Below are 19,292 nucleotides of genomic sequence, written 5' to 3'. Positions count from 1 at the left end.
ACTCTGATGCAGGCAAAACTCCTGGCCTCATTAATGTCAATGGCAAAACTTCTGCTAGCTTTAATAGGACCAGGATTTCACCCTAAGATTACATAGGAATTTAGGAAAACCAGGTATCTACGTTTCAGAATTTTGAAACTCTGGGCCCAAAACTTTCCCTGAACTCCTAACTAATAACATTTTGCTCATAATTCCTCCCTCATTCCAAATTAATTGAAATCCATAGGAGTTTTCCCTATATTGGAACATTTTCCTAGGTTGTACTTTTAAGCTTTAGACCATCTACTTTTAAAAGATTATTCTTTACCGCAGTGTGAATTTAAATATATAACTCCCAAATTAATGAAAAAAAACGGTAACCAAGCCAATGCATTTGATTATATGTAGCATATTATAAAAATAAAGCAGTGAAAAATATATAATGGAAATGTACCTATTTCATCAACACTGAAGCATTTTTCATCTAATATGTCATCTTTGTTGATAAGCTTAACACAATAAGTTATCCAAATAGAAGTGTACGATGTGTTAAAATAACAGCTATTTTCTCCAGCAGTTACATAATCGGGACATTCTTTCCATTCTTCATCATTCCTAGAATTACCACAAAATATATATTACAATGTGGCTAGTGTTACGTCACAGCTAGTATAGAAGTGGAAATGAGCAATCATGTCTGTATTGATTATGTTTTATAATAAATTACCCAAAGCTACCTGAAGCCATGAGTATATGATCATGTGGCTATTTTTATGGGCTTTGGTGAAATTCCCAAAGAGGCTGTTAGATTATATTGTTATGCTGGAAGGTATTAAACAACCTTTATCAATCACGGGCCTGGGTATGTTGGAGGGGGGTTGCAAGAGTCAGGGCAGATGGCTGGGGGCATGTGAGGGGAGTGCAGGTGTCAGGGCTGGGGTTGTGGGGGGGTGGTGGTGAAGGAGTCAAGTAGAGGGCTGGGTGTGTATGAGGGGTGTACAGGGCTCAGGGCAGAGGGAGGGAGGTGTGTGTGTGGGGGGGGTTAGGGCTCAGGGCTGGATGCGTGTGTGTGGGGCAAGGGTCGGCAACCTTTCAGAAGTGGTGTGCCGAGTCTTCATTTATTCACTCTAATTTAAGGTTTTGTGTGCCAGTAATACATTTTAATGTTTTTAGAAGGTTTCTTTCTATAAGTCTACAATATATAACTAAACTATTGTTGTATGTAAAGTAAAAAAGGTTTTAAAAATTAAATTAAAATGCAGAGCCCCCAGACTGGTGGCCAGGACCTAGGCAGTGTGAGTGCCACTGAAAATCAGCTCACGTGTCGCCTTCGGCACGTGTGCAATAGGTTGCCTACCCCTGATGTGGGGGTTAGAGCAGAGGGCGTGTGTGTGTGTGTGTGTGTGTGTGTGTGTGTGTGTGTGTGTGTGTGTGTGTGTGTGTGTGTGTGTGTGTGCGCGTGCGGGTCAGGGGAGAAGGCTGGAGGGGATATGCCCCTATTCCACCCCCCACCCTTCCCCAAGGCCCTGCCTCTGCTTCTGCTTCTTCTCTGCCTCTGCTGGGAGCAGTGAGCACTGACTCTGCTCCTTCCTGACCCCCTCCCTCGCAAGGGCCATCAGCTGATTGGCCGGCAAGGAGGGAGGGACAGAGAGGCGGAGGGGCAGGAACCCAGCACACTATGGGAAGAGACAGGGAAGCCGGCAGGACCAAGCTTCTGTCCCTTGCTCCCTGCCCCTGCAGGGGAGAGGGAGGGTGGAGAAGAGCAGGCTGGGCTGGGCTGGAGTCCCAGCAGGCAGCAGCGTGCCATTAAAAATCGGCTCGCGTGCCCTCTTTGGCATGCGTGCCATAGGATGCCGACCCCTCTTATAGCTCATGCATTACAGCTAGAGACACACAGAGTTTACATTAGATGGAACAGTGGCATCCTTGAGCATTTAGGATTCAAAGGAGTTCAAGCTAGCAGTTGATTTAGGAGGCTTCTACTAAAGCTTGAACCAGAATTTTAGATGGGCCTGAAGCAAACCCTCAGATGTGAACACAACTCAAACTTGGTAAGGTTCAAAAACGTGCCTTTAGTTTCATAGCTGTCTGTTAGGTTCACAGGGGAACAAACGAAAACCCCATATCCGAAATCTCTTCCTCAAACTGTAGGGTGTTCAAATTCCAGATTCTGCACCTTGGGCCTATTTCTACTAAGACTGTTTCCTTCGGTGTTTAACCAATTCTTTCCCAATCCATATTAGTCATTGCATTATGCTTGACAAATAACAGACATCTTTGGTTTCAAAAACATTCACTTAAACTGTGCCACCTTAGCCTGTTTCAATGACATGAAATGAATTGCATTGCATTTTAATGAGCAATGCAATGACTGTGAGGCATTTCAAATTGCACACACTTTACCTTCTCATATAAAACAGTTGTACTGTTTCTGGAGTAGTGAGGTTGTGAAAATCCTTATCTATCCAATGACATGAAAATGTCTCCTGTTCAGGTGATCTGCACTTGATGATTTGTGGCCATCCCAAAATAACTGTAATGAAAAATGGGAAGGAAAAGAAAGAAATTAAACAAAAACGTAAAACCAGACAAATACAGTGCTGAAATCCTGGGCTCCACTTTAACAACCACTATCTTGAGGAAAAAAAACAAACCCATAGCATATGCCTATTATTGTTACCAATAGACATGGATGACTCTCCCCTCCCGCCCTGAATTGTTTGTACACACAGCAAGGTACTTACTAGAATGTGAGCAGAACACAACTTCAGATCCAAACACCTCTTATATTATGAAGGTGTTCACCATCCAAACATAAATTCATATAAATGTTTTGCAAGTGATGCAGATACTGATAATGGGCCAAATCAAAAGCTCTGATCTAACATGGTCAAACTACAGAGTGTTTGAAATAGGATCCAGGGTGAAATTCTGTCCCCTTACAGTCAATGGGACTTTTGTTATTAACTTCAATGAGGCCTGGATATTACCGCCAGACTTTCCTACCTGAGTCCAGTGAGCTTCATTCACTATACAGCCCTGCCTGATTTACTATCCAGCCTGGACACTGAATGGTGTAGGAGTCCTGTGGTAACAACAGTCATTAAAGCAAGATGAAGTATTTTCAAGGAACAGAAAATTCACCGAAAATGCATTTCCTGTTGCATAAAATATCTTTTCCTAAGATCACTTTATTTTTCAGAACATGTTGTTGTCCATTGTTTCTTATGTATGTGTTCTTTTTTTGATTTGTTCTGCATTATCACTTGTCTTTGTCATTTTTATAAAAACCTTTTAAATAGACAACCAGAAGCTTTTAGTTTTTGAGAGAGAATATGATCTTCTGTATCTGTTAACAGTCCGGTAGCTTGATCCTGTGTATCATTTGAATCATTACTTTACATTTTCATCTACCAGAACCCTATATTAAATAAAGAAGAGCTTCTTAATCTCATCTAGTTCAGAAACATCTGCTTTCTTTTGTAATCAAAGTATTTGCTTGTTCATCAGATCTGCCATAGGAGAAACTAAGCTAGGAAATGCTAGGGATTTTATCCATCTCCAGTTGATGTGAATGGGAGTTTTGCCAGTGAATTTACTGGATACAGGATAAAGCCCTCTCAGTGTTCAGTACTAAGGCTTGTTGGCTGAAACCCAGGGTAAGAATTTATACTTTGATTTTTACTTTTTTTGGAGCAGTAGTTAGGTTAGGGGGGTGGAGATCAGTTTGTTGTCTACCTGTCTCTAATACGTCACTACACAAATATTGTAACATAACAAGTACATGGCCACTTGAAATTTCATGATGAAAGTGGAGAAAGACCTCGGATCCTGTTGCTCTAGAAGCATAGGACCCTGACACTTGAGCTAAAGGATAACCTTCTCTCTGTATTAGCAGTTTAGGACCTCTGACAAACAACTGAATCGTTTTGATCCCATCTAGTAGGGGACATTCTTTTGTACTCACATCTCTCCTCTACAGCTGTGAGACCTGGACACCAATCAAATGGCATATCAAACAGCTAGAGGCCTTCCGTATGCGGTCTCTGCATGCCATTATGGGGATTTGTTGACAGGACAAAATTACCAACCTGGAGCTTCTCCAAAAGTCAAATGCCATAAGAATTGAGGCCATGCTGATAAAAGCCCAACTACGCTGGGTTGGACACATCATTAGGATGCCTGAACATCAACTCCACATGAAAATTTTCTATGGAGAATTGACACAAGGACATCGGAATCAAGGTTGTCCCAGAAAGCACTTCAAGGACAGCATACACTTTGGTACAATAAAACCAGATGATCTTGAGAAGGTTGCATTAAATAGATTAGCAGGGCAACCCACAACACAGAGCTTTTCAAGCCTTTGAAGAAGACAGAAAAAATTGTTAGTTGCAAGGGGAAAACATCATACTACTGCTATAGCTACCAAGACGCTCACCAATGACTTTGTCTGCCATATCTGCTCACGAGCATGCGTGTCACACTTTGGACTTCAGAGTCACTCCAGAATCCACAACAAGAGAGCATGAAAACATCATCATCAAACCAACAGACTACACACGCACACACACAGAGTAAGGGACACGGGTACTGTATTAACCAGGTTATTACAATAAGAAGTTGAGAGTTTCAGATGAAAAGACAAAGCTTATCCCAGAATTCTTTGAAAGAGGAATGAACAAGAGTGAACCTGCACCCACGATCCTTCAGTGTAAGCATCCACACAGTTCCCTTGACCCAGAGTAGTATACCATCATTGTTATCAAAGTAATATTGGCGTACTGGTGTCAGTGGGAGTTCTGCCATGAATCAAGCTGCAAGTGGCCTACTTTTGGATGTGCCATATTCCAGTTTACAGACATTTAGCCCTTAGGGTTCAGTATTCTGTCAGGGCTATGTCCTTTGTGGATTGATTTCGCTTTATCTTCATTTACGTAGCTTTTGTTTAAAGGGCTGGCTACACATACTGTTTCCATTATCTGTAGTTACAGTAATGTACTGTTTTTGAATGGCTAAACCATATTTGCAGTTGAAACTGAGCTATATGGAAAACACCACCAAGCTGGCAACCAATCCATAGATAATCACAAGAGATAGGTAACATGCTTGCATTCTCAATTATTTCCATAAAATGCACTGTTTTGCTACTGTATTGGAGCAGCTGCTTCCAGCTGAGCCAGAGCTCAGACCATAGCTAATATGTGGTCATAACAAAATAAACAGTAGGATCTGAAGTGTTTTTTGGCTTTTGTATCATGACTGTAGTAGTTGTACATTGTGCTGATCCCCAAGGCAGAGACAAGTAATTTTTAGCCAGATGTGCTATGGAAGCCACAGACTCACTGGAGCGTTCCCTACTGCATAATACCTTCTGCTGTTGGGCCTGAACATTTAGGAAGTTTGAGATTACTAACTATTCTAATATTCGTTAAAGTGCACAGAGTGAACATTTTTGCTGACTGCATATGGTCAAGCAGGAAAACAAGAATACACGTTCAGTGTTTTGTTTTGCTGTTTTAGTCTGTTTTCAATCTCATCTTGAGAGCTTCCCAGATTAATGTCTTTAATCTTTACCTTCAGTAGCCTAAACCTGCTCACTTTGTCTAAATTAATTTCAGTTTAGCTATTGTGTATCTCATTTTGCAGTGTGTTCAGGAGATAGAGGTCAGGCAGGGCCCTGTACATGTTGATAACTGATTTTTAGTGGGAAGTAAAGAATTCTCAGGAGACTTGCTCAAAGAGGGCCAAGCATTATGTAAGTCAAATTCACAACCTTTCCTGTGATCATTAAGAATTGCTGTTGTGGAGCCTGGAAACTTGACACAGAGGCTAGATGCGATCAGCTAGAAAAATCTGTATTACAAACTCTGGCACCGATCATAAAAAAACAAAGTCATAAATTACAAATCAGGAAACCGAGTACATATGTATTGTACGGAAATCTCTTTCATGCCTAAAAACTATTGAGGTTGTTGAAGGATCAACTTATTCAAAGATTGCCTTGAAATAAATATAAGACTCCTGTCATGGGCAGGTAGCAAAAACAGGAGATTTGAAAAATTTTTTCTCGTGGGATTAGGGAGTTAAAATAAAGGGTAAGATTTGCTATTTTATGTGGCATGCTTATTCTGCCCATCAGGACTGCCTGTGACTTTGACAATGTTATCTATCTACCCAGCAGTATTTAGATATTATTAGGCTCCTTATTTTATCTCACATATACCATGGTGAGTGTGAGTTCAGTTTTAACCGGAGATGGAGCCCAAAGCTAGGGCAGAACTGGGCCCATAAGAGCTGGTTTTCAAACATTTTTGATTTGGGATTTTTTGAATATTTTGTTTCCTGCAATTACAGCATCATTCATTGATAAAGAACTTCTACCCACTCCATGCACTAGAACTATATTTATTCTATCAAAGAGATTTTCTAAATCTTCTTAATAGGAGGAAAGCCATCCCAATTGTGTTGGTGTCCCACTTATGGGAAGCTGGGCAATTGTATGCAGCAGCGTTACAGATAAGAGGGACAAAATATGTTTGTTTGGCATCCTGCAGATATGGTATTGGCTGCTTTACTGATGAGGCATTGATTATATCTTTTATCAGGGCTGAATAAGAATGCCCAGTGGGAAGCAGTAGAAACTATTTTAAATGTTAAAGCTTCAGTGTTAATACGCTGAAGCAGTTGTTGCAACAGCTGATTTTATTTTGTGTGTACACTGACCATTCGTTTTATCATCTCAGCACCACAAACTGTGCTTTCCTCCACCATGATCATATTAAGAAGTGAATGTGGGTCTCTCTCCTCATCTGGAATTGAGGAAATGAATTGTTGTGGAGCTGCAAAGTTGAAATATATAACATAACAGCCCTACCTTGAATAGATTGAGCATATGTAGTTGAGCATATTTTAGGAAGGGTCTTTTTCAGTTTATCATTTTCTTAAACTTTTATCTATTTGACTGAAATTGGTCACAGCTGTTCTCTGTCCATGCAGATGAGGGTGGAAATAGGGACTACGAGGGACCTGGCTTCCTTGCATGGAACAGGAATTATTATAAGCACCTTCACATATGTCACTGATTACCTGTATCATGTAGCAGAGACAGTTCTATTCCTGGCTCTGTAATAGCTGCATAAGTTGACAGTTCATTGTTTCTTCAATTTATTTTTTAAATATAGAAAATTCCATTGGGATAAACTACGTTAAAAGAAGTTAAGTTTGTAAAAAGAGCACTCAAAAATTAAGAAATGAGAGTTTGCTTTTGTAAGTTTTTACTCCACCCAGCCCCCTTATGTAGATGCATTACTATAATCTCTATTTCCATGATCACAGATAGAACTGAGTGAATAATTTATTTTTCTGGTTCACTGGCTGAACCAAAAATAAAAAAACAAAATTATTATATTAGAAGCAAAACTGAATTGTTTTTAATTTTTCTCACCAGCCCAAAACACAAGCAAACAAATAATTTATTCAGATCAAAAGGATTCTAAACAACATCTTCAAAACTATTCTGACAATTGCAACATTTATTTTTCAGCTGACATTATTGGCTGAATTCAACCCAAATTCATGAAGTTTCAGTGCTTTGAAAAGTAATACTTTCATTTAAGAAACTCTCAAAATGATCAGAACATAGAATTAGGGGAGCTTAATGGAGAACGATGGAGGAGAAAATAAAGGAAACAGCTAAATGAGAAACCGACATTAGGAGCTAAGAGACTATTGTAGTTGGGAGTTCATATAATGAAACTGAATGCTCAGTCAGTTTGAACTTATCCCTACCCTATCCAGGGCCGGCTTTAGCAAGTGCGGGGCCCAATTCGAACAGTTTCAATGGGGCCCCGGCAGGGATGACTAAGAAAAAAAAACACGTAAAAAATCACGTGGAGCTTGTACTCACCGGGCGGCGCTCCTAGTCTTCGGCAGCAGGTCCTTCACTCACTCCGGGTCTTCGGTGGCACTGAAAGACGTGCTGCCAAAGACCTGGAGCGAGTGAAGAACCCGCCGCCGAAGTGCCACCGAAGACCCGGAGCTCCGCCGGGTGAGTAAAAATTAAAAAGGAGCCTCTAGTCAGAGAAGGGTTTTCTTGGCCACTTGCCCCCCGCCCGCCCCGGCAGCCTTGCCACTGGGCGCGGGGCCCTCTTAGGCATGGGGCCCGATTCGGGGGAATTGGTGGAATTGGCCTAAAGCCGGCCCTGCCTACATCCACTAAGGTCAATCAGTTTGGCTGTTTACTTTAATGGAAGTGGGATGATGTCTATTATGCTGGCTATCAAGAGAACATGTTCTGAGATTCTAACTCAGTGATTGTTTCAAGATGCACAGAAAAATGAACAATGCTTGTTATCAATGGAAGGCAACTTCAAATATACACAGCCTTGTGCTAATAAACTATTAAGAACCAAATATGGGGAAACTGGAATTTTCCCTCCAGATGTGGCAAACAGATATAATAATACTAGCAAAGTAGGTCACTTTCTAGTCTGTCACTACGTAGGCTCCACGTAAAACCCTTGCATAAATGGACAGCAGTAAGGTTCTGGGTCAACTCCCCTCCTCCATTTGGGAAATGGTAGGACTTTTTTCATGAATGTAAATCAGCAATGGAAGAGATCCCTTTGTATGACAATGCCTGGAGGAAAGAAAGTAGAATGTTCCTATATCTGAAAACGTAAAGGTTTTATTGTTGAGGCTTGGGCTACACCACAGAGTTAGGTCGATGTAAGGCAGCTTATGCCAACCTAACTCTAAGTTTCTACACTACAATGTTGCTCCTCCTGCTCCTGTAAGTTGCTTAGTACACCGACCTAAAAAAATCTACCTCTGTGAGATGCATAGTGCTTAGGTCAGTGGAGTTAGGATGATCACTACATTGCTTACATCGACTGTTGGCTGTGAGCCCCAGGGTGGAGGGGGAGGGCTCTGGCTGTGTGCCCCAAGGTGGGGGAGCTCCTGCTGTGAGCCCTGAGGGAGCTGACAGCTTGGGCAGTAGGTCCCAGGGCAGGGCTCCAGCAGGCAATGCCTCAATGCCCCACACAGTTAAATCAACAGAAGCACTCCTGGTGAGGATGCATGCCACCTACAGAGGGGGCGTAGTGTGGACATGAACCACTGCAGTAATTACTGTGGTGGCTGTACATCGACTTAACTTAGACCGACATAATTATGTAGTGTGACAAGTCCTAAGAATGTTGAAGGAAAGGGCTGAAACAGAGAACATTCCCAGAACCAATTTGCTGCCAACACTTGGGATACCGTAATGGCTCTTTTGCAAGGTTTCATTGGTTATTTTTGCCTCAGTGGCACAGAAACTCTTGGCTACATAGCTGCAGATATACAGAAACAGAGTTAGACCAACTCTACTGTATGGCAGTATAATGTGGTGCTGAGGAAGGCTGAAGAGCAGTGGATTGAAGCTTGCTTTGTAGCCAATAGGTATTTGCCAGGTAAGGCATATAAATAAGTTAAGGCAGTAAAGCTATGAGCCTACAAACCTCAGGCCTGTAAGAAAACAGCTTATCTAAACAAGGCATAAAGCCCCAAAGCCTTACATGTGCAGTTAACCAGGAGTAACCCTGGATCATAAGCTATCACAAGATAGGGTGCTGTAATGACTAAACTGTTGACAGGTAACCACAAGACGCTCATTTATATCAGCTTGGCATATTTTAAGTTAGGAACATCAGCAGATGTCTCACCACAAAAATACCAAGGTAATTAGTTGACATATATGCTAATAAACTTGAGGTAAACAGCCAATTAACCTATGGGACAAGGGCACCCAAACATTAGTAGGGTGAGGAAATATAAATAAGGAAAAGGGAATGAAATCCCTATTGATTATGCATTAGTAAAGCTAAGATTTTGTCATGGTTATTTTTAGTAAAAGTCACGGACAGGTCACGGGCAATAAACAAAAATTCATGGAAGCTGTGACCTGTCTGTGACTTTTGCTGCTGCGGCTCCATGGTTTCTCCTGCACTGTGGTGACTGGGAGCTCTGGAGTTCCCCTTCTGCCCACAGCAGCTGGAAGCTGTAGGGTGACCATATTTCCCAAGGAGAAAACAGGACACCCCCAGCCACTTGCTCGAGGCATCCCAGTCCCTCTTTGAAACGCTGTCACCTGTTGCTGAAACCCTGAAGAGGGCCCCCTCAGGAATCTGTCACCTGTCACCGGAACCTTGTAGGGGGCCCCTGTTGCTGCTGTCGCCAGAACCCTGACAGGGCCCCATTGGCTGCCAGCTCCAGAGTCCTGTAGCCCCTGGGGCTGAAGCAGAGAATGTCACGGAGGTCTCTGGAAGTCACTGGAAGTCACGGAATCAAAAGGAGCCTTATGCATTAGGCATAGTAGCATTAGTGTAACACATTATAAAAGTTGTATCCTAGCCTGTGTTCTCTGGAAGCTGTAACTCTTGGGAGATGCCACGACAACCACTGTTGACGAGAAAGATAACTAATATTTTGGTTCTTTTTGCAAAGGATGGTATGAGTATACGGATGCTCAGATGCACAACACATCCTGTGTTATCTCTAGCTACCTTGCTGTGTAGTAGTGTTTGTAACTTTGCTAACTGTGTTAATAAAACTGTTACAAATACAGAGGGTTTCACCTACACATTGGGATTCCCAACTGAACAGTAATTTTAATATACTGGGCCTGATTTTTAAACAAGAACCTACCAAATCTCAGACTGTTAATGGGGAATTCGTATGTAATCAATGTAATTAATATACAATCAACAGATCAGGCTACAAGTTCTCATCATCTTTAACTGCTGCTCGATATTAAATGGCAGGACACAATCAATAATGAGTATATTTGTAGCTATCTCCATCAGCACTAGTGCAGTTTCAGGAATTTCTTCAGTATGGACATGTTATGAGGATGGAAAACCAATGAATTATGATGCTTAGCAATTCCTTGGTAAACACGTGGCTGGCAATCACATGGCAAAAAAACATCAGTGATGTAATAAAATCTCCGGTGAAGGACAAACTGAATATCCAGCTAGTTCATCTTAAGAACCCAGCTTGAGATCAATCCAGGTTGAACTCAATCTGCATGGAAGCTATTTCCCTTTGGGATTTGCCCTGGTAATGATAAAGCACAGATCGGTTTGCTTGAGTAACAAGTATTCTCTAAATGTTGTAGTAGGATTATGTAAATTGTCAACAAATATTGCTGGTTTCAAATCTCTAGGTTGTCAAAGGGATTTTTAACACTTTCTCAATCTAGTGCAGTTAATTAAGTTAAAGAGAAAAAAACCCTGTTGATAGAGAGGAGCAAGCTGAGGTGGTTCGGGCACCTGATAAGGATGCCCCCTGGGAGGTTTCCTTTGGAACTCTACCGGGCACATCTACTGGAGGAGGCTCCAAGGCTGACTCTGGTCACGCCCACGGGATTTTAATCTCCTGACTGGCCTGGGATTGCTGGGGAATCCCCCAGGAGGAGCTGGAACCTGTCGCAGAGGAAAGGGAAGTGTGGTCCTCCCTGCACTCCATAATGCCACTGTGACTCTCACCATGAAAAGCAGAATAAAGGAAAAAGAAGAAAGGAAAAAACCTATACAGGAACTTAAGAGTGGGAAATGAGGCAGCAACGGTCAATCATTTCCTCTCTTAGGGCCAAATCCTCCTGCCCTGTGACATATTCTCTCCAAATCTCCCTCTCTTTCCCCCCAATATACAGAGGAGCCACACCACTCATTGCAGGCAAGCAGGATCCTCCAGTGGCCTCAGAAGACCAGTAAGGATTTGTCCCTTAGAAAACCAGCCTGCAGACATAAACAACACAGGCACAATTGACTGCATTAGTAAGTACAGCAAAAGTTTGTACTTCTCTCATTTACAAAACAATAATGGTAACGAAGAAGTTTCCAATTATTTCCCAATTTATCTGAGCGACTCAGCTTGCAATTATGTTTCAAGGAGTGATGGGGAAAACAGATGCTTATGTCTTTTCATTATCTAAAATTGAATCTTCTTGTGAAAAAGACTAGCAGTACATTTATGTATTGCACACAATTAGTGTAGTCAATCAACATTAGGCTGATGTTTTCTGTAGGATGTGGTTAGAGCTGTACTCTCATCACAAGGATAAATAAGGAGAGTGCAGCATAGGTGGTAAATGAATATCACAAATGACTGACTATGCTCTTTACCAGCAAGCAATGCTCCTGGAAGAGCGTAACTGCTGTTAATTCTGTGTCTACTCCAAAATGTCCATTTCTAAGCCCTCCATGAACAGAAAACAGGGCTCAGGAAAATCAAGACTAAATACTCTTGGATTTTAGGTTTAACTCTATGCCCAGGAGGGAGAAGGGGATCTTTCCTCTGACCTGACACCCTCACTCTAAATTATTTTTCTTTTACCATTAAGCACATTTTTACTTTCATGGATCATGGCCATAATGGCTCCTCTGTGATGTTTCCATTTCAAGTATGACACTTGCAGTCTAAAATTGTTTCCCTGAATGCTTGTTTATGGGTCAAATTCAGGCCCTCAGCACTGTCGACACACAGAGGAACACACATAAATGCAATAAAGTTGCATTACTGTGGGCTGACAGTCAGACTAGCTGCTGCTTTCTCTGAAACCATCTGCAGTAAACATGGGGCAGCTCTTTCAGGGGACATAGGCACTAAACAACAAGGACCTGATCCCAGGCCTCAATGACACATCATGCTGTGGAGGATCTGAGTGTTTTGGGGACAAAGAATCCATGTCCTCATCAGCATAGTATTTGGTAATATAGAGCATATTTATGTGCAGCCATAGGAATGAATTTGCACACTTTTCTACAGTGAAGTCGCCCCATCCCAGCACAAGTACCTTTCTAGAAGAGGACAGAGTTAGTAGGCCGAGCATTAAGTATTTAGGCTGTAGAGTTTTATATGCCTTCATGATAGCCTTAAAGTTATAATGTCCATCCCTCTTCCTCAGCAGAACTTCATTGCCACCACTTTTCTCTGGATAGGAGTCTCTCTAATCTGTAGCTGCCTTAACAGAACTTGTCTGAAAAATGTATTGCCTTCACTATCTCCGCTTTTCTTTATTATTTAACATACTATATTATAGTTACATATTTATTTATTGGTAAGATTATTTTCCTGGAATCAGTTGCCTGCTGAGGACCTGAATTTTTAGTTAGGGATTAACTGTCCTATATTCTAATGATCTGAAACTATAAGGATTCTGCATTATACTGATTTTATCACTTAGTATAAAAAAATGTATTGGGGAAAAATAAATCTGCATATCATTCATTATGAAGAGAAATAACGTATTTATTCAAAAGATAGATACTCCATATTGAATAAAAAAAAGTATGGCAAATTAATTAATTAAATCATTCAGTATCACAAACCCTACTCTATATTCTTCCATTTAGTATTTAAATAAACATTGAATGCTATACAGATAATAATAAATGTCATTTTCACTTGCCAGTGTAAATTATCTTTAGGAAGAGGAACTCAGCAGAACCAGTATAACCAGCTAGGGCTTTCAACATTTGTGCAACTTGTGTTAACGTCCTGTCCTATTTTTAAATTTTTATTTCTTATTTTTGAGCACTTGAACGTGGTAGGTGCTACACAGAGCAGCAGCTGGTGAACTTTGTGGCACTTGGGCATAGCCTAAAAAACAAACCATGTGCACTTGCCCCCATGGACTGCCATCCATCCCCCCGCCCCCAAACATGGCAAACTGGAGGATGGGCCCTAGGAAGGTTGCCCTCCCATGCTGCCTAGGGCCCTTACTTACCCTAGCTAGTTCTGGGCCTGGACTCTTCCCAGGATGGTGGTGGTCCTACTCTTCTCTTTCCTCTGTTAGTTCCCTCTCTTCACTGCCTCATCCCCTGCACACTGCACAGTGAAGGTCTGATAGGAGGCAAATTGTGGCCATTTTAAGTGGGGTTTGGAGCACCACATTCACTGCCCAAGTCACAAGCTGTGGTGACTGCAGAGTGCTCTGAAGTGTTGCACTCCAACTGCATTGTAGACCCTGCTGGCATGCTCTAGAAGATTCCTGAGCACATTAATGTAGCCAAGTCTGTGGATTGGGCAGTGAATCCAGCATCCCAAATCACACTCAGAATTGGCCTGGGTTTCCTTCTATCAGAACTTCACTCAGCAGTCTCTGCACGAGCCAGAAGGGGGGTGATGAAGAGCACTTTGCTACTATATAAATCGCAAACCCAACAAGTCTATAGCAGCCCCCCTCCATGCATACTTTACTTTGGGAGATGGGGCAGTGCCCCAATGCCCTCTGTATTTGAGCCTCCACTGGCACAGAGATAAATAGAATCACATTTACTGCCTCAAATAGCTTATAATCTAAACTCAGATTCATAATGAGAAGGTCACACACAAACTTAAAGGTCAGGGTCACGGGGAGGTAGGACCAAAGTGTTGCAATTTGGCCTAGTCCTGCTCTCTGACCAGTCTGTTGTGATGAGAATCAGCCACTGAATCCCCTACGGTTCCAAGCCTCCTCAGTCTGGTTACTGTTCCTAACTCTGGGTCTCAGGAGTACTCCCAGATGAAGACCCTGTTTCTGACACCCTTCAGAGCAGTGGGACCTCATAGTCCAGTTGCCTTGACCCCAGAACCATTGCCACAGCTCCTCTGAGAACCCTTGTCACTTATGCATCCTCCATCCAGAGTCCACTTGGCTGTGGGAGCCCTGTTTTTTTCTAGCAACACCCTTAAGGGACAACATGACAATATGGCACAGAAGCACAGGCTTAGCAAAGGAATTTCTTAACCACAAACACTTTTACTCTTAAAAGATCTGCAAGATCTTAGGAAAACAACCAACTCCTGAATGTAATCCCCCTCAGTGTGTCCCAACCACCTATGAGTCTCCAGGGTTTGTCCTTTAGACCAGGAAGCTGTTTCTGCCTGTTTGGTCTGGTCTTCAAGCAGTGGGATGGCTCCCTTTGCTTAGAGAGCATTCCTCTTTTAAAACAGCTCCTGACACTTTCCTGCTCCTGTTTTTCTGCTGGGGTCTTCCCAGGCTCCAACCTCCAGATTAGCTTCTGGGAGAGTTGTTCAAAATGAATGGCCCATCTGGTAGCAACTCATTGTTTCACTAGGGGAACTTTCTAGACACTCTTTCTACTAAGTGTCAAGTTCCTGCTACAAAATGATTGCTCAGAGCCACAGTAACGGTTATTTAAAAATGGAGGAAGAAATACAACATGGCATACACAAAACCAAAATAAAATTCACATGTTGACAGACATATCCCACAAACCATCACACAAGGTCATAATAGTAAAGTAACTCAGTTACTTTGTCAGGCATATACACATCCTGATGGTTCAGCTAAATTTGATTTTTAAGTTTCCTCTTTTGATTAACATTAATTCTTTTCTTATAGGCAAAAAGGCAAAAGAAAACTGAATGAGGAGAGGGGAGGCATCTTGGTTACCAGGCTTGGAAATGGCATTCCACACAGAGGGGGCGGCACAGAAGGAGGTGGGAATGGGAAACAAAGAGCATTATGAAGAAAACTTCACTGGCAGAGTGGAAGAGACTGAGTGAAAGCAAAAGGAGATATAGACTGGGGCTGGGTATGCAGGGCCTTGAACAAGGCCAGAGAGATTGAATTCAAAGACTAGATTTCTCTGTGCTGGACACTAGCAAACCATCTGTCTGTAACCTGCTCACGTGTTCCATAAGCCCATAGACAACGGGGCAAAAGAAAGCCCAAAGTGCTTCATACCCCATTCTTTGAGGCACTTGTGGATGTGTCACACCTTGGACCTAATGATATGCTAAATAGCAAGCGCATAGTTCATTAGGACTGATCAAATATTGCACTAGCTCCTGGAATGGAAGCAGCTAGACCCCCTGAGTTCCTTTAAAGAAGGGAGAGGATGGTAGCCAGATGCCCCTTGTGACCCAGTGTGGGTTAGGCGGATATATACTCTTAACCTGACTCACTCCAACAACTGCCTGAACCCTCTTACATGTAACTGCCCTCCTTCCCATGTGACAAAGGGAAGTCTTTGACATTAGAAACCTGGTCAACCTAGTCTTGGATAGAAAGAAAGAGACATTCACAATCACCAAACAGTCAGAAAAGAATTCTGCTGATGACATTTAATACTATCCTGACTGGTCAACACAGTAGCTGGGCATGGATGCAATATCTGTGTAGTTGCTCTAGATGGCAGCAAATATTTACACATTAGTATCCTAAGTTTTACTAGAAGAGCGACACAGAAGTGTATATGAAGAGAACACCATGTGGGGAATGCATTAGGAAGTGAAACTTAAGGTGCGGCAGAATGCAAAACACACAGTGGAAGTGGATTGAGAGGAACAGACAACATGGAAACGAAGGGAAGAGGAAGAAAAACAAACAAAGAAATATATTAGGAAAAATAAAACAAAACAGGAAGTGGATACAAAATGGGAGGGAAAGCATGAGAATGTAAATAGGACGATTGGAGTTGGAAGGTAAGATGGAAGGACCATAGAAAGGACAACTGTGCAACCCAGGAGAGATCTCAAAACAGTGAAAGAAAAATCTAAATAGTTTTATTTACCAAGCAGCCCTCATTGAAGCCCTGCCTAATGATACAGAAACAGCACAGACAGTCTAATAGAAAATATCCCCTTAGAATCAAGTGAGATTGTCAAGAAAAAGGGGTGGCGGGTAGAGGGATAACCTGGAGTTACATATGAGCCCAACAGTGGTCAAAAGAAAAGCAGTTTTAACTGAAAACATTTTTGAAATATTTCCAAAAATCAGAGTTGAACTGTGCCAATTGTTTTTGAAGAACAAGTTTCATGCCTTAGGGATGGGATGGAAGTGGAATTTCCATATGTCTTTGTACTCGGAGACTAATATCCAATCTGGTGACAGCTCAACTACACAAGTCCAAAACCTCAACTCCAGAACCATTCACAGAGCAGGGCACGCACAGGATACCAAAGGGACCACCTCCCTGGTCATGACCTTCCATGACAGCCGCATTCCTTAGGAACAATGGAATTGTCAATTACAAAAATAAGCTACCCTAAGGCAAAGAAAGCCGGCTAAAAGAGAATGAGAATAAATGACTCCTGTGCTCATCAGGGCACATGTTGCTGTTATAAGGTCAGTCTGTGGAAATACATTCATATCGCATTCAGTAGAGAAGGTCTGACTGAAAATGAACCAAGATTTTAAGCTGACTCACTATCACTGAAGGCACCACATTGATAAGAAGGGAAAAGGAGGAGCTAGCCCCTCATAATGACGACTTCTGCCCAGTAAACATGTTCTAGTTTCCCAGTATTGTGGACACAGTGGGTGAAATCCTGGTGAGACTGAAGTCATTGAGAGTTCTGTCACTGACCTCAGTGGGACCAGGATCTCCCCTGTTAAGTCCAACACCGCTATCTCTCATTATTGTCCAAAGCATTCCAGCCATCAAATCTGCAGGGCCCCTTGGGCAAGAGACACACAGCTGCGCATTATCACTTTACTCATGACACTTTATACTCAACTTCATGACATCATCAAAAGGACTCATGTCAGGCACAGAATCCTCCCAATAGTTCATGAAGTTGGAGCTGAAGAAATTACAGCACATTGGACATTTCCCCTGGATAACTGGTTGTGATACTGGGCCTGCATCAGAGTTCATTATTTACACTAAGTCACTTCTGTTTTACACTGGCATACATGAGATCAGAATCAAGCCTATGATACCTGAACTTGCCATTCTTGAACATTTAGGCTGCTGCTGATTTCTGCAGATATTCACGTAGATAAATGGCACGAGCCATTTGCCAAAACAACGATTACTTAATTTGTGTAGAGCAATATTATCTGACTGGCAGGCAGAACAATCCCACTTTATATTCTCCCTGGATCTTTTAGGCAAGGTGTGCACTAATTTTCCAACGGCTAAACAAAATCTTAAGAGACTGAAAACTCAGCTATTTTTAGGCACAGGAAGAGTGAAAATAGCAGCCATCTCTACAGAACAATCATCTATAGGAAGTTTACTGGTGGCAAGTACTCTGAATTTGTGGGAAATAAAACCTCCCAAAAAATCCTTACATACAATTGCCCAGACTTGGTAAACCACAGAGATCCTGTTTTTCAATCTGAAGATATATTCACTGCTAAATCAGACCTGAAGATTTGCTCTGTGTAAGAGCAAAAGCATCTTTCTTTCACCAACAGAAGCTGGACCAATAAAACATAATACCAGCCCACCTAGTCAGCACAAAATCAGATACATAGCAGCTTCTTTCTGCAATTATAAACTCTCAAACTGACATTTTTGTACAAAATATCATTTCATTGCCTTTTCACACTGGGGTATAGGCCAATCAATGTGTGTGCATGTATGGGAGGGATGAAAATGTCATTTTTCATTCAGGGCATCATTCTTTCACTAGAAGGCATATATCAATACAGAAAAGAAAACCGTACAGAATAACGGGACACTTCAAAGCCATGTAAGGGACCAGGAAGCCCAATTCCCATTAACTTTAAATGGATATCAAAATCCTTTAGGCAGCTTTGAAAATTTCAACCCAAGACTTTTTGGGAAGGAAATACATGTGATTTTTCATTTTCTGAGGCCAAGAAAGCATGCATTGTATTATCCAGTATTCTTTTTATATATAATATTTGGATCCTATGATCCTTCTTCATTTAAGAAAAGTATGATCAGTTCAGTTTTGGTACTGTAGAAATCTATGGTAAAAAGTGTTTCCTTTGTGGTTTTTAAATGGAAAGATTAATCATTATAGTATGGAAGTTTATTGATACATTAATTCAGAGTTCTATTATTGCAGTGGATCTTCAGTTATGATTCACCAACCCACAGGAAGCTTCAATGAAATTTTAAAGAAATACAAAATAAAGGAACAACAAAGTACTGGTTTTCCTCTAACTTTGTCTTCAAATTGATGATGCATCTTCATTTCTTCCTCATATTTGTTTTTTTTTAAATTACTCTTAATAGCCCCTCTCTTCCAAGCATTTTAAAAAGAAACTGTTTGACAACACTGTCCTCTACACACATCCTCTGTTGTTTTGAGGTTTCTCAGAAGTTTACTAAAGATTTTTACTTTAATAGGGTTTCTAAAACAATAACCTCTCTATCATATCACCATTTTTTACAAAACATTGGATCTGCATAGAGAATTGAATTATCATAAAGTTCAGACAACCATAGAAGTGCTGTCAGCTAAATCAGCAACCTACTTTTGCTACCTTGATTTCTGGGTCCATCTGGATTAGTGAGCATGAAGGAAAATAAATGCGGCCCCATTACTTAATTTTGTTT

The 19,292-nt window shown here is 41.5% G+C and overlaps 1 protein-coding gene across 2 annotated transcripts in view; it reads right to left on the bottom strand.

The window, feature by feature from the left end:
• GHR (growth hormone receptor) overlaps nt 1-19,292 on the bottom strand; it is a 190,908-nt gene that overhangs the window by 15,166 nt on the left and 156,450 nt on the right. For both annotated transcript variants that reach the window (XM_050946990.1, XM_050946991.1), the window contains exons 3-4: nt 2,383-2,512; nt 434-594 (exon numbers count right to left, since the gene is read on the bottom strand). In XM_050946990.1, the coding sequence (XP_050802947.1) occupies nt 434-594; nt 2,383-2,512 (291 nt within the window). The remainder of the gene's footprint in view (nt 1-433; nt 595-2,382; nt 2,513-19,292) is intronic.

Source organism: Gopherus flavomarginatus, chromosome 3 (genome assembly GCF_025201925.1).
Source record: "Gopherus flavomarginatus isolate rGopFla2 chromosome 3, rGopFla2.mat.asm, whole genome shotgun sequence".
Classification (NCBI taxonomy): Eukaryota; Metazoa; Chordata; order Testudines; family Testudinidae; genus Gopherus; species Gopherus flavomarginatus.
The sequence above is the reverse complement of the archived record's forward strand: the minus strand, read 5'-3'. Positions and strand labels throughout refer to the sequence as shown.